Source organism: Petromyzon marinus, chromosome 1 (genome assembly GCF_048934315.1).
Source record: "Petromyzon marinus isolate PM22_M1 ecotype Great Lakes invasive population chromosome 1, UKy_Petmar_22M1.pri1.0, whole genome shotgun sequence".
Taxonomy (NCBI): Eukaryota; Metazoa; Chordata; class Hyperoartia; order Petromyzontiformes; family Petromyzontidae; genus Petromyzon; species Petromyzon marinus.
This window is the reverse complement of record NC_133667.1, coordinates 1920778-1935645: the sequence shown is the minus strand read 5'-3', so window position 1 is coordinate 1935645 and position 14868 is coordinate 1920778. Positions and strand designations below refer to the sequence as shown.

Here is a 14868-nt window from a genome sequence, read left to right as displayed (position 1 = left end):
GACCTCGCCGCGCTCCGTCTCCTCGCCGGCTGTGCCCTTCTCCTCCTCCTTCTTCTCCTCCTCCTTCTCCTCCTCCTCCTTCTCCTCCTGCTGCTGCTCCTGCTCAGCCTTCTTCCCACTGCCGGTAGCGGCCATTGTGGTGACCTATGACCCGCCCATCGCCGCTTTTATATATGCGGCGATGTCGTCACTACACACCCACCACGGAAGGACGTCATGTAACCAATCTCTGTATGGTCGTCAGACGAGCGCGATGACGTTTTTAGATATTGACGTCATTCGCCATTGTGGCGACCGATGAACGCCCCCCCCCCCACGCCTCTCCCGCCCATCGCCACCCTTAGATAGGCGGCAATGTCGTCGCTACACCCCCACTACTGCGTGACGTCATGTAACCCTAGTCGTCGTCAGAAGAGTGCGATGACGTGATAAGTACCGACTCGGTGACGTCATATAATGAATACAATACTGTATTTATGCGGGAGGAATCCTGGTAAGACACAAAAAAAACATTTGTTTAGTTTTATTTGTATACTTTTAAGCGATTTGTTCACCTTTCCGAATACTCTGCGCTCCTATCCTGCCTCGCTTCAAATCAAAATTGTTTTTGTACTGTTTGTTGTTGTAACGTTCTGACCCAGCTGTGCCCCACTCCCCGTCCTTGCTGGACATCCGTGTAAAATAGCTTTACTACTACTAGCTCATCGGATTCTTCCCGCAGTTATAAATACATTTGTATTCTGTGTTAAAAGTTCTCTGATGGCCTCCGTGGAGTGACGTCACGGGCCACGGAGACACCGCCCCTCGCCCCGCCCCCCGTTACGCGTGACGTCACCGCGGCGGGGCTCTACAAGAACCGGCGGGGCCGCCGGGAACCGGGTCCGGAAGGAACCGGCGGAACCGCTCAGGGGTGCAGCAGCAGCAGGAGGAGGAGGCAGAGGCAGAGTCGGGGGTCTCTGATCCCCTTGTCGGGGGGTCCCTGGGTCGAGGTCTCTGATCCCCTTGTCGGGGGGTCCCTGGGTCGAGTTCCTGATCCCCTTGTCGGGGGGTCCCTGGGTCGAGGTATCTGATCCCCTTGTCGGGGGGTCCCTGGGTCGAGGTCTCTGATCCCCTTGTCGGGGGTCCCTGGGTCGAGGTCTCTGATCCCCTTGTCGGGGGGTCCCTGGGTCGAGGTCTCTGATCCCCTTGTCGGGGGGGGATCCCTGGGTCCGAGTCTCGTATCCCCTTGTCCGGGGGTTTCCCTGGGTAGGGGGGTCTCTGATCCTGAATTTGGGGGGGGGTCTCTCTCTGGTCGCTGAGTTGGGTTGGGGGCCGGGGGCGTCTCCGAGGCGGTGTCCTTTGTCCTTCAGTTGGGGGGCTCTCATTCGGACTCTCTTCGTCTCCTCCCTGGGCCGTGTGTGTAGTGTGTGTGTGTAGTGTGTGTGGGGGTGTGTGTGGTGTGTGTGTGGGGGTGTGTGTGGTGTGTGTGGGGTTGTGTGTGGGGTGTGGGGTTGTGTGTGTAGTGTGTAGTGTGTGGGGGTGTGTGTGGTGTGTGTGGGGGTGTGTGGTGGGTGTGTGTGGTGTGTGGGGGTGTGTTGGGGTGTGTGTGGTGTGGTGGGTGTGTGTGGTGTGTGTGTGGGGGTGTGTTGGGGGGTGTGTGGTGTGTGTGTGGGGGTCTCCGCCTGTGTCTCTCCCTCCCCCCCCCCCTGACGAGTCCCCGTCTTGGCGATGGAGGCGCGAGGCTGCCGCCAGACGGAGCTCCGTGCCCGCTACAAGCGCTGCCTCGCCCCGGCCTGGAAGCAGCAGCTCCGCGAGGTACGGAGACAGACCTCGTGGTGTAGTGGAGGGGTGGTGTGTGGTGGTGGTGGTGTGGTGGTGTGGTGGTATGGGGGTGTGGTGGTGTGTGGTGGGGGTGTGTGGTGGGGGTGGTGGTTTGGTGGTGGTGGTATGGTGGTGGTGTGGTGTGTGGTGGTATGGTGGTGGTGTGGGATCCGTGGCCGTCGCAGGAACCTCACCACGGGAACCCAGGGGGGGGGGCAGGAGAGCCCGAGACGAGGATCAGCCACCACCACTACCACCACCACTACCACCACATCCACCTCGCAACCCCGTCCGTAATAAAGGGGGTTGCTTTTTGTTTGTTGTTGAACGCTTTCATTTAACTCGCTCTGTCTATTGTTGTCGTTGTTCTATCCTCAAATCTTGCAACTCAATGTTAACCCACTTCCCAAATGTGGTATCGACTGCAAACTTGCATACTTATGTCATGCTGATGACAATACTATGTTCTATCATAAAAAAATGTCTTTTTTTCTCAACATTATTTTTTATATGTTGTGTTTCGGCTTGGGTCTAAATGTCCACGGTCAACTCACGTTGGCTGTAATTGGCCATGGTCCCCTTACGTTGTGGCAAGCTTCGGGGCCACTTCCTGGAGTCGTGGAGTTCTGCCATTACTAGTACATTTCATAAAAGCGTCTTTAAATTTCTTTTTTTAAATATTATTTAGGTGTTATTGGTGTTAGGTCGCGTAAATGTAAATGTGCCCCCCACAATACCGCCACACTGACACGGACAATTATGGGGGGGGGGTTTACACGGAGACAAAACGTGGCCGATCGGGTGACTGGTTCAGGATGCACCGGTTGTGTGTTGGGAGAGCAAACTCACGACATTTACAATTCGAGTCCGACGTTTCGCTGGTAATTACAAGCGGCGCAATCGGCCGATTTGCCAGGATTGTGCCGAAGCCATCCTCTTTCGGTCTCAAATAGAGCGTTGTTGATGTCACACCCTGGCAACGCCGGGGTTGAGGGGCCATCCATTGAGTAGTTGGCCAAAAAACTGACCCAACTTGAACCCCCCCCCCCCCGTACGTTCGCTTGACGCGCCCCCCCCCCCGAATCCTATAGAACGGCCGATATTTAATCCACGCAGATTAAAACTCATTCCTGCGGAGGGAGCTGGTAGGAACGTTGGGTTGCTCGGTCACTGGCCAGGGTCAACAACGGCGGCACCACGTGGTGTGTTCCGCAAATATGCCCGACTGTGAGGGCGGGCACAAGCCGGCGTCAGTAGGTTACACGTTGAGTTTTATAAGGGCACCACGGGGTGACCAGCCCCTCCCCACCCAGCCCCATTCCTCCCCCTCCCCACCCAGCCTCTCCCCACCCTCCCCTCCCTCTCCACCCAGCCCCACCTCTCCAATGTTTTGATGCACGACGGACGGACACAATAATCCCCTGTGGGCTGGTGTAACCAGGAGGGTCCTACCAGTATATCGGGCTAGCTTTACACACAGCTTTGGAGGCCGTCCATAAATGACGTCACGCACCTGGGGGGGGGGGGGTCAGACATTTGTGACTATGTGTGACGAGTGGGGGGTGGTTTGAAAAATGTGACGTCACATCAAAATGTGCAACTTTAAATCAATACAGACAACACGTTCTACTTAATTAAATAGACTTTTTTTTACTAAATGTTAAATACGCACTACAATGACCGTAGCTTAAAACAATTTGAAGCATGTGTTTTTTTAGGGGGGGGCAGAGCTTTGTGACGTCATTTGAGGGGGGGGGGTCTGACTTTGTACAACACAATTATACTTGACCGTGTTATCCATCCTGACCGGTTATTCAAGAACACGTTTATTACAGTCTTAAAGCACAATTAAAACTCGGTGAACTCGTCTCTATATAAAGTGCGTCCACTGAACATCTGCTTAAACAGTCGACCGATGCACAGACGAGTGTTAGTACTGAAGTCCGTGGGAGGGGCAGCAGCAGCACGAACAGAGAGCACCGCGGCAGCTGAAATCTTGAGCCAGCGGCAGTTTTGCAGTGAGGCCAGATTGCAGGATGTGTGGAAATCCATGGTGTGGGGCAGGCCGCCAGACTGTGTCAGACTCGCTGCCGAGCTGCGTGATAGCCAGCAGTCGGGGGTACGGTGGCATACAAGCGACACCTCTCCCACAGTCCTACCACTCCCGGTGGTAGTGCTTGTTGTCTGACAGCTGAAGAAACTGAACCGTGGCTCATTTGAAGGCCAATGTAGACAAATTATTATCGAGGCTTCACCCCCCCCCCCCCGTTTCTTTATGCGTAAGTGCATTGTCAGTAGACCCCCCATATGCAAGAGTATGCATTTGGGTTAACCCCCCTCCATGCGTACGTACTAAATGGATGGCCCCTAAGGTGGTTACAGCAAATTGACCCATCTCCCGACTGTATCCATCTGTACGGGGATAGAGCGTTGCCCCCTCGTGCGTGTTGGGTTTCTCCGGGTCTTCCGGTTTTTCTCCTGCACGTAGTGGAAAATAATGCAGATAAATGCTCGTTATTGTCTGGAAAGATCTTGAAATGTAAACTCGGTGTGGCATGACCCTCCTGAAAAGTGTTACTACTCGGGTGAGGCTTTCCCGGGTGAATACGTAATTGCGAATTATTAGTATAATGCGACACTGACGAGCGGACGCGTGTGTGTGTGTGGTCTGTGCAGCGCTGTGTGACTCGCTTCAGGGAGTCGCGCTACGATCTGTTGTCACGCTTCCGCCACCTCGCTCCACACCCCGAACAAGATCAACAACATCTCCCCACGTGCAGCGGCACAGGTCCCCCATACAGCTCTGGCATCTTCCCACCAACACCGGCCCTCACCGGCCCTCTCTGGCCCTCTCCAGGCCCTCACTGACAACACAAGCTCACAAACTCGTGGGGCAAGTGCTCTTGGTCAGCGTGTAGCGCCTAATGAAGGCCGGCACGGCACACGAGGGTGTGGCTGGCCAGAATCACGCCGGCGGCTGCCTGTGTGTCTACCGATTTATACGTGCACGTTGAACTTCTTTTGCACCGTACGTAGCCAACCGTGCTAATCGGAGGTGCGGGGGAAGGACAACAAACTAAACACAAAAAGCACTTTTAATGAGATGAGTTTTCAATTTAGGTTTAAAAGTGCGCAGCTTCCAGTGGCTTCCTAATATCGGAAGGAAGAGCGTTCCAGGCGGCCGCAGAAGCGCATCTGAACGTGCCGGGCGATGCGGTGACCGCAGTCTTTGTTCGATGGCCAGCCAAATGCCGCTGCGAGGATGACCGGCGTTTGCGCGATGGTTTCTGCTCCTTGACTGATGTGTTTACACACCGCGCGTGCCACGTGCTAATTTATTCATGCCGAGTCGACCTAAGACCGCTGTGAATATTCGCCTGCCGTTGTTGGTCGTAAGTTGGAATCGGACTTGGGCCGCTGGGTTTGCAGTGCAGTGCGCTTACCGCTGCGCCACCGTTCCCCCACTTTACTGACGACAACAACAACAACCGCCGTTCGCCACACTGACCCGCGCGCACACGCCGCTCCTCGCCGACACAATTATGGCGATGTGTGTTGCTGCAGGGGGCCCGGTTTGCGCTGATGCTGGCCGAGATGGAGGAGTTGCTTTGGCGATGGTGAATGCCGTGCTGCAGGAAGAGTGGGAAGCTCTGCAGAGCTCGTATAGCAGCGTAAGTGTCCGTTTGATGTACAGTAAAACCTTGGATTGCGAGTAACTTGGTCTGCGAGTGTTTTGCAAGACGAGCGAACATTTTACGTAAATATTAATTTGATAAACGAGTGAGGTCTTGCAATACGAGTAGTACATGTACGCTTTGTCTGCCGAGCGTCACGTGATCACAACTGATGTACGAGTGCTTTGATATGCGAGTGCTTCGGATTACAAACACTTTTCCGGAACGAATTCTGCTCGCAATCCAAGGTTTTACTGTAGTTTTAACCCAAAAGACCAGGATAAAGTCTTGTGACCTGGGGCACGGGACTGAGGGTCACGGGACGGACCGAGGCGTTACGAGTCTCCTGACTGAGATGACCGGCAGATGCATCACCTGTACACCCCACTTTGCCAACACATATACATACACACACACACACACGAACACAAGCGATTCATTGATTGTCTGCGGCGATGACCGGACCCAACTCGTACTGACGCAGTGACGATGGCTGCCCGTGTCGTGTGTTTACCCTCCCCGGGTTCTCCGATTTTCAGGGCTTTCCAGAACCGGAGGATGCGGCGTTCGTGGAAGAACTTCGTCAAGAGCTGCTATCCGAAGGTGACGAAAGAAGGCCGTACGCAATGGCAAAACCATTTGTTTTTTACAAATTATTTGACGCTGCTGCTGCTGTAGTGCACGAGCACAAACAACAACAACAAACTCGACACATTCGGCGATGGCACTGCGGCCTTAAAAGGAAAAAAATACATATAATCGGCGACGTTTCTGGGAATTGCCGTTCTTCCTCAATAATTTCTGTCAACATTGGCGCAGTATCGGTGCGGGCAGGTGTGTAAAAACGTTTGCGTCGCGGTGTGTACGGGTGTGTTGTGCGTCTCCGCGGAGTTGTCCGTGTGCGGGCAGCGGTGGGTGCACGCTGCACGACGAAAAAACCTGGTGGGTCCCCCGAGTTCAATTCCCACTCGCGGGCAACATCCGTGACGAATATCTGACCGAAATCGTCCTGGGCCTTTCCTAGGCTTGCTCGGCCCAAGCACCTGGTGCTGCGTGTAAACAGCAGCGCTTGAGAGACAAGGGCGGCCGGGAGCGGTGCTGGCCGCCCCCACCCACCTTATGCGGGCCGCTCCGACCTTCCTCGGTGCTCGTTAAAGAGCGCTCGCCTCGCCGACCTGTGCAGGCGTCGCGGGCAATGTTCGTCTCTTGTTTGGTCCCCGTTTTTGGCAGCACTGTCGTACGAGCTGGAGGAGCTGCGCCGCCTGGATGAAGAGATGCTGCACGAGGCGGTGGGGCGGCTGCACGACCACGAGGGCGACCTCCTGTGCCCCGCGTGTGCCCGGTAACGCCCTGGCACCTGTCGGCACACTTCGTGGCGCCGCCGGTGCCGCATGCGCGCGTGCCCGGTTCGTAATGCGAGGAACGCACGCAGGCGGAGAGAGGCCGCGGGCGGAGGCTCGAGCGAGTGACGTCGCCACCAAAACTTGACTCGCCCTCAAAATGAGCACCTGGTGCGGTGTGCAAACACATCGGCACTGCGGAGGGGGAAAAAAGGCGGCCGAGGCGTGGTGCTGGCCACCAGTCCCCTTGTGCGCCATGCCGGCCTTCATAGGTGCTTGCTCACAGCCCTTGCCCTCAAGTCTGTTTAAGGCATACACGGCGCATTTCTGTCGTTTCAGGGGTTACGTGCAGCAGGGAGAAGCTCGCTTGACGTGTCCGTGTGGCTTGGACCTCCGCACTCGGGTAATGCGGTCACCCTTGCCACCGTCGTTATATTTGACGCCTCTTGCGCCCTGTTGTCGCACCGAGTGGGTGTGAATCGAAAGTATTTTAAATCTCGTTGACAGTCATCGGCGCCAGAGTCGGGAAACACAGGTACGGTCAACAATCTGGAAGAATTCTGAATTCATTTTAACACGTGGGCTTTCGAGACCGATATTCATAATAAAGGTTTATTATGAATATTGGGTTACATCGCGCAAGTGTAAATATATCGTAACCCTCCCACCACCCGACACAGCCAGTAAGGTTTGACACGTAAACAACGCGCCAATTATTCAAGCTCGTACAATGCATGGGCCACAATATCCCAAGTGCTGCAGAATTACCTTAAAAATTACTCGATTGGGATCGAGTGCAGCAGCGACATAGCTCCCACGGCTGTGAAACGCTTGGCAGGACCCTCCTGAAAAAGAGTCTCGGGCGAGGCTTTCCCGGCTAAACGAACGTTAATGGAGATAAACATTTAAATATCTTTTGAGGTGCACGCGTTTGGTGAAATGTCAAGAGTTTGACGAGGCCTCGGTGTCTCCTGCGGGCGACGTTCTTGCGGTGACTGAAAGCAGGAGTTGCCGCCAGATTTGCCCGCGCCTGAAATAAACAATGCAATAAATGCAACGCTCTCCAAAGCTGATCCCAGTCAGTCTGTTTATATCGGGTAATCCCCATTCAGCTCATGAGCCCTGTTTTTTGTGGCGATTCATCCCAACACAGCTGTTACGGTAGAAGGCAAGTTACATGGGAAGAGGGAGGCTTTTACAGGTCTTGCATGGAACTTGTTGGCAGACCGGGGCCTACAACGCGAGTTCTGAAACGCATCAAACGTGGACCCTGGTGTCTCCCCCCCCCCCACCTCCTCCTCCAAATAGTCCCTGGCCTAAAGCCAGATTCATCGCCACCCACGCTGGCAAAACTTGCGTCGTACCGATTTATCTACGCGGCCATTTGAGAGAGAACTCTGACAACCAGACTCGTACCAAACGGGTCTCGCGCAAGCCGCTGCCATTGGGCCACGCAAGAGAAAATCGGAACGAGCAAGGCGATGGCACTCCCGGGTGGTGCCGACAACCGCGGTGGATCTCTCAACGCATCCATCGATTGTTTTGTCGAGTCTTCTTGTCCGTTGTGCTCATACGCCACTGCCAATACCAATGCCCGCCACTCGGTAACGGTGACGTCACCGCGGCGCCTGTGCCAGGCCAGGTGCACTGCTATCGCAGCAGCAGCAGCAGCAGCAGCGGCGTCACCACACGAGTGAAAAACCTGGTCTGGTCTCATGGACTAAAAATCTCTTGTGTGCGTGTTGCCGACTTGTGTTGTATTGTGCCCGTGTTTTCGTGGGGTTCAGGCCAGCGCGCCGGAGCTGCGAGCACGCCTGTGCGCCGTGATGCACACGCACGGCCGGGTGTGCGGGTGTCGGCCCAGCTTCCAGCAGATGGACAACACGCTGCTGGCGTTCTGCCAGGTACGCCCGTAAGACGCACGGGACACGCGCGATCAGCGGTGGTGGGGGGTGGCAGAGCATCGGGCACGGGCGGCATGGAGCGAGCGGCTCTTAGTCGGAAGGCCCGCCGCTTATAATCCTGGTCGGGGGGGGGGGGGTGTTGACCCGGCCTATTATCTGTCCCAGGGTCGATAAAGTTTGGAAACACTTTGTGGGGAAGTCGGTGGCGGTTGTTTGTTTGGATGGACACTCGTCCCCCGCCACAGGAAGGCGCAAGCTGCACCGCCGGCTCTGCAGGGCTGTGAAATCGCTTTGACTTTTCGATGCCCACTACTGGTGTATGTGCCCCAATCCTTGGTGTGGGCACCCACCGTTCACCCCCCTGGGTCCACCACGAGCTCTCCCGTGGTCGTCGCACAACGAGCAAGATGAGGAAACACGAGCAGCAGCATCCACGGAGCAACACAGTGGTGGCAGAATTAACTTTACCGGTACCGAGTCTCTACCGCGAGGCCACGCGGGGAGGGCGCGTGGCGTGGTTTTTGGCGCCGGCTATGGCAGGGTGCGGGCAGTCGTGCCGCCATGGTTCGCTGCGGTGCGAGTCGCGACGTCGGAAAAACGACGACGCTGCTGCCACGCCTCTTAAAACAACGATGCTGAGCCGCTCGCGCGCGTTTCCGAAGTCCGGCGGTGAACGGGGACACCCACCACCCCTGGCAGACGTCTCGGAAATGGGCCAAGGTCGCCCCGAAATATTTGACACCCCGAACCACGATCCCTGTACCTTCTCGGCGTGGCATCGGCCGTATTTCGCCCGGTTTAAGACGCACACCGGTCTCTGCCCCCCCTCCCTCCCACGCCCCTCCTCTAGTTTAAAGCGAAAGTTTTTTGGTGCGAGTGCGTATTATAATCCGGCAGCTGGGTGTACGTGTTGTGTGCGAGACCCATACTTGTAAAACTTTATTGAAACCGCACGTGCGTTTAGCCGGGTGGGGGGGGGGGTGTGGACAGTCTCGTACTTTCTTACTCCGGATGATCCAGAGAACGGACGGCAGGCGCGGAAGATTCTCGCGCCGTTTTTTTGTTGTGGTTTTTCTCCCCCCCCCCCTCCCTCCCCAGGTGTGCGACTCCCTCGAGGTTGTGCTGTAGAGGGCGGCTCGGCACCGCAGAACGCCGTCCACTCTGCCCGCCACGTTGCAGCAACGGGGGGGGAGGGGGAGGGGAGGCAAAAGGGGAAGTCGCCTGCCCCTACCACCACCGTGCCGCCCAACCATCCTCTGTTATTTTTAGATGGTGGTTTGTCAAATTTTTTTTAGAGAATAAATAATGTTTCTATGAAGCGGAATGAGCTGCAGGAGCAGGTTTCGTTCAGTTCGTTTGTATTTAAGGTCTGTAAATACCGTGGAGTGCTGTGATGAAATAATAAACGTGTACTTTTGGAATTTGGTTCTGCAGAATTTGGTGTGGTTCATGTTCACTGCCTGCACGCAAACGCCACACGCGCAATATGTCCTGCACACTGACCCCCTCCCCCCCTTCGTCACACGGCGTCACAAAAAATCAGACCCCCCCCCCTCAAATATGACGTCAAAGCTCTGCCCCCTCCCCCCCCAAAAAAAACATGTTTCAAATCGCTTTAAACCAGACTGGGCAAAGTACGGCCCGTTGGGCGTTTTAATCCGTCCCGCCGAACTTGTCCAAATATTATTAAATTAAATTTGACCTTTCTCCTGTAATGCCCCCATTTCCCCATTAGATGGCGCACTCTGACCGGGTGTTACGACCTGTTTCTGTATTAAATTTTGATTGAAAGCTTTCGTGACTGCAGTAATTCATATTCTTAGCTCTTTCGGTAAAGTCACGTTGAAGGGAAACAACAAAATAATAAAACGGCAAGAATTTTTATTGTTTTATATATATTTTATTGTTTCCCTTCAACGTGACTTTACCGAAAGAGCTAAGAATATGTTTCTGTATTGTTCATATTCGTGCAAATTGTTAAATTGCCTTGCAAATAAATGCTTTGCTACCTGTTAAAGCCCAAATCCTTCCATGTAATGATTTTTACATGTCATTTATATTTGTTTACACAAACACTCCATCCATCTGTTCCTGGCCCGGCCCCTCTGTCAAATTTTAGAACCCATTGTGGCCCGCGAGTCAAAAAATTTGCCCACCCCTGCTTTCAACTATCGTCATTGTAGTGCGCATTAAATGTGGCGCTGCACTCTGGAGAAAATGTATTAAGTCTATTTAATTAAGTAGAACGTATTCTTGGTTCTTTCGGTAAAGCCACGTTGAAGGGAAACAATAAAATATCTATAAAACAATAAAATTCTCACGACGTTTCGACTGTAATACAGTCATCATCAGGTGTGAAAACCAAACAAAAGTTTCGTGTTGTTGGAAGCTTTAAATCAAAGCTTTAAATCAAAATTTAAGTAGAACGTGTTTATATTTATTTAAAGTTGCGCATTTTGATGTGACGTCACATTTCTCCAACAGCCCCCGCCTCGTCACAAATGTCTGACCCCCCCCCCCAGGTGCGTGACGTCATTTATGGACGGCCCCTATACACACACAACATGCCCTCCACACCACATGCACTCCCACACCACATGCCCTGCACAATTCACTCGCCGAACGGACCACACTTCCGACACAAACCACACTCCTTGCGCAAACGGCACGCGAGGCATCGGCCGTGTGCCAACAACCACGCGCGGCCGCCTTTGTCTCCCCCGGCGCCTATTCCTCGCCGCACCAACGACACACACGCGCGCACGTGGTGGTGGAGCAGCCGGACGCGGCGTGACGCCACGCGCCCCATTTATGGCGAGGCCCCCCCCCCCCCACACATCGGTGTCGACCAATCGGGGACGGGGTGGGTGGGCGTTGACGGGGTGGGGGGAACTGTGGGCGGGGATGGGGTGGGTGGGGGGCCCCCTCCCCCGGGCTGATCCGCCAGTCACGTGGCCGGAAGCGGTCTGAGACGGGAGAGAGAGAGACGGAGAGAGTTAAAGAGAGAGAGAGACTGGGAGAGAGACGGGGGAGAGTCGCAGAGAGACGGGGAGAGAGACGGGGGGAGTCGGAGAGAGACGCAAGAGGCAGGGAAGCTGCGGGACAGAGACGAGGAGACACGGAGGAGAGCAGCGAGAGAGCCGCGCAAGGCGACACGGAAGGTGCAGAGGCGTTGTGTGCCGATGGTGCTGGATGGTTGCTGTGCGTGGTACCGGTTGTGCTGTGTGGTTATTGTCAGTGGTACCGGTTGTGCTGTGTGGTTGCTGTCCGTTGTGCTGGTTGTGCTGTGTGGTTTGCTGTCCGTGGTACCGGTTGTGTTGTGTGGTTGCTGTCCGTGGTACCGGTTGTGCTGTGTGGTTGCTGTGCGTGGTACCGGTTTGCGCTGTGTAGTTGCTGTCAGTGGTACCGGTTGTGCTGTGTGGTTGCTGTCCGTGGTACCGGTTGTGCTGTGTGGTTGCTGTCTGTGGTACCGGTTGTGCTGTGTGGTTGCTGTCCGTGGTACCGGTTGTGCTGTGTGGTTGCTTTCCGTGGTACCGGTTGTGCTGTGTGGTTGCTGTCCGTGGTACCGGTTGTGTTGTGTGGTTGCTGTCCGTGGTACCGGTTGTGTTGTGTGGTTGCTGTCCGTGGTACCGGTTGTGCTGTGTGGTTGCTGTCCGTGGTACCGGTTGTGCTGTGTGGTTGCTGTCCGTTGTGCTGGTTGTGCTGTGTGGTTGCTGTCCGTGGTACCGGTTGTTGCCGTGTGGTTGCCTTACGTGCTGTGTACTCAGTTGCATCAAACGCAGTAAAATACAATCTCCCGTTATTGACACTGAATTTAGCAGTGGCTTGGGGGGAATGTACTTCAGTGGGTGTGTTAGCCGGCACTTCGAGGCTGCCGTGTGCGTTATGAGCGTGTGTGCAGTCACTGTTGTGAATGCAAACATAACGACCCCGCGCGGCGTTGCCATCACGGCAACACAGATGCTGGGTATGCATTGTCCGTGAGCCCCATACGTCGAAGGGGCGCGTTTTGGTCCTCACAGCCGTTTCAGGACAGCAACAGGTCGCCGCGCTCACCACCGAACCAGACAATTGACCACATTGCGAACACCCGCACCCTACGCCCGCTCTCCGGCGGGACTGATGGGTATAAGTCGCGCTGCTCTTGTCGCTGTCGCACGCGCTTGCCATACGCTAGGGAGAGCGATCGATCCGAATTCCGTGGCACGGGACGTGCTGTTCAGGGAACTCTGAGCCGCCCTCCGAGCGCTAACGCTTCAACGTAATCGCCCTAAGGTGACCGGCTTCCCCCCCGAAGCCTCCCGTGAAGTGGCGGGTGCCAGCCTTGGCGCCGTGCCCGGACTGTTGCTGGGCGCAGCAGAGGGCCGGGTCTCCAAGGGGTCGCCAGGGTTACCAAAGCTGATAACGGTCCAAGGTGGCTTCGCGCTCCTCAAACGAGCGTCGAGGCATTGCTCCCGAAGCGCGGCGGAAATTCCACGTTATCGTGAGAAGGGAACTCCCCTCCATTTCGAGTCGGCAAGGTAGGGAGGCCATCGTGGCAGGCCTCTGTGGCGGCGCATTTCAGTTTCGGCCGATGTTCACTCGACGGCAACCGCTCTCACTTCACCGAACCGAACAAAGATAACACAACGACGCCCAGCTGGGCATGCGTGGCCACCGGGCTATGTGACAGGGCCGGGGGTGGGGGGCCGACGGCGGCCGTCAACTGCCGGTCATCGTTCTGCGCGTGCGCGACCAATGGAGACGGGAGGGCGGGAGATGGGGGGGGGTGGGCCGTAGTGGCGGGGAGGGGTGGGGGGCGCCGGATCGGCCACTGAACGGCACGGAGGGAGAGTTTGTCTGCCTCGGCTTGAGAGCAGTGAGGTTCCCCTATCGCGTGGCGGTGGTGGTAATTGCGTTCCCGAAGAACGTCGCGTTATGGGAAGAAGAAAAATCACGTTGTAATACAAAAATCGCGTTGTAATAAATAATCAATAATATAGTGTGCGGAGCACCGTCGGCGATAACTCGCGCGATGCGTACGCAGGCCGAGCAGAGACCGAGGTTGCGCGCGGGTAGCGGCATCTGGAAAGCATCCAGCAGCATCCCGACGGCCCGTGCGACGACGACGCCGCTACGCCGGGGCTGCCGTACAAGCCGCTCGTTCCCGCTCGCCCCATCGCGTTGTATTCCCAATCCGCATTCCGCGTCACGACAAACGGCGCGTTCCCCAACGCATTCGTCGTCGCGTTGCGCATCCGATTGGCGTCGTGAGAACGGACTGCGATTGCGAAAGACACCGTGCGCCGGCAGCGGCACCCGCGCTGGGATACCGCTGCGGTGGCATCGCCAGTCTGAGGTCGTGAGTTCGATCCCGACCCTGACGATGCCGGCTGCATATTGATTCTGCGTCTCTCTTTCATCAACATCACGGTGGCGAGGAGATGCTAACCACCTCGCCTGGTATACAGGAGGTCGTGGGTTCGATCCTGCCCCTGACGATGCCGGCTGCATATTGATTCTGCGTCTCTCTTTCATCAACATCACGGTGGCGAGGAGATGTTAACCACCTCACTTGGTATACAGGAGGTCGCGAGTTCGATCCCCGACTCTGACGCCTGCTGCTGCTGCTGTATATTTGGAGTTTGCGTGTCTTCCCGCGTCGTGGACGCCGGTTTTTCCCTCCACATTTAGAGTCAACGTCACGCATTCAGGGGAATTTGACTGCTATCAATGTCCACGTGACAACAAGCCACTTTGTTGGGCTATCATTTGTGATGGACAGCTCGCTTCTGAACATGAGCTACGTAGCTTAGTGGGCTCTTGCCTGGTGACGTAAAGAATAATTTTGTAATTTTAAATGCGTCGCCTAAGTCACCGACGCAGGTGGAGGTACGGCCCGTCCTCCGTTAGCGCGTGGTTTTCACGACGCGGTGGCATCGCCAGTCTGCCGCAACAGCACACCGGTCGTAGAGCACCGCTCTCGGGTTGAGTGCCAGATTCTGCAAAAAATCCTGATTCCTGGATATTTTAAAGATCGTTATTATAATAGGGTTTTTTTTTTAATTCAAGCAAAGATTTCGGATGGAATTCTTCTCGCGAACTAACGGACGCTGGCACCGTGCGCGCGCCCCGTGGACTCGTGGCACGCGAGCCTTCACGCGGAACCAA

At 55.5% G+C, this 14868-nt stretch overlaps 2 protein-coding genes across 4 annotated transcripts in view; both read left to right on the top strand.

The window, feature by feature from the left end:
- Positions 1-1575: 1575 nt before the first annotated feature.
- On the top strand, positions 1576-10143 carry RPAIN (RPA interacting protein). The gene is made up of 8 exons (XM_032953731.2): positions 1576-1794; positions 4477-4588; positions 5365-5471; positions 6014-6077; positions 6705-6816; positions 7154-7217; positions 8602-8718; positions 9817-10143. Exons 1-8 carry the CDS (start codon positions 1708-1710, stop codon positions 9844-9846), a joined length of 693 nt encoding a protein of 230 aa, XP_032809622.2. The 5' UTR covers positions 1576-1707; the 3' UTR covers positions 9847-10143.
- A 1508-nt stretch (positions 10144-11651) lies between these two features.
- Positions 11652-14868, top strand: part of LOC116942036 (calcium/calmodulin-dependent protein kinase kinase 1-like) — a 30624-nt gene continuing 27407 nt past the window's right edge. For 2 of the 3 annotated variants that reach the window (XM_032953592.2, XM_032953575.2), the window contains exon 1: positions 11653-11879. The gene's annotated coding sequence lies outside the window, so the exon portion shown is untranslated. Of the gene's footprint in view, positions 11880-14868 lie in introns of all 3 variants that reach the window. The other variant, XM_032953583.2, reaches the window with a different exon arrangement.

Excerpts from the sequence above, each read along its gene's own strand:
- RPAIN (XM_032953731.2), top strand. The coding sequence starts at position 1,708 with ATGGAGGCGCGAGGCTGCCGCCAGACGGAGCTCCGTGCCCGCTACAAG. Across the intron at positions 1,795-4,476 it reads GGAAGCAGCAGCTCCGCGAG|CGCTGTGTGACTCGCTTCAG; the intron begins GTACGGAGACAG and ends TGGTCTGTGCAG. Across the intron at positions 6,817-7,153 it reads CTGTGCCCCGCGTGTGCCCG|GGGTTACGTGCAGCAGGGAG; the intron begins GTAACGCCCTGG and ends CTGTCGTTTCAG.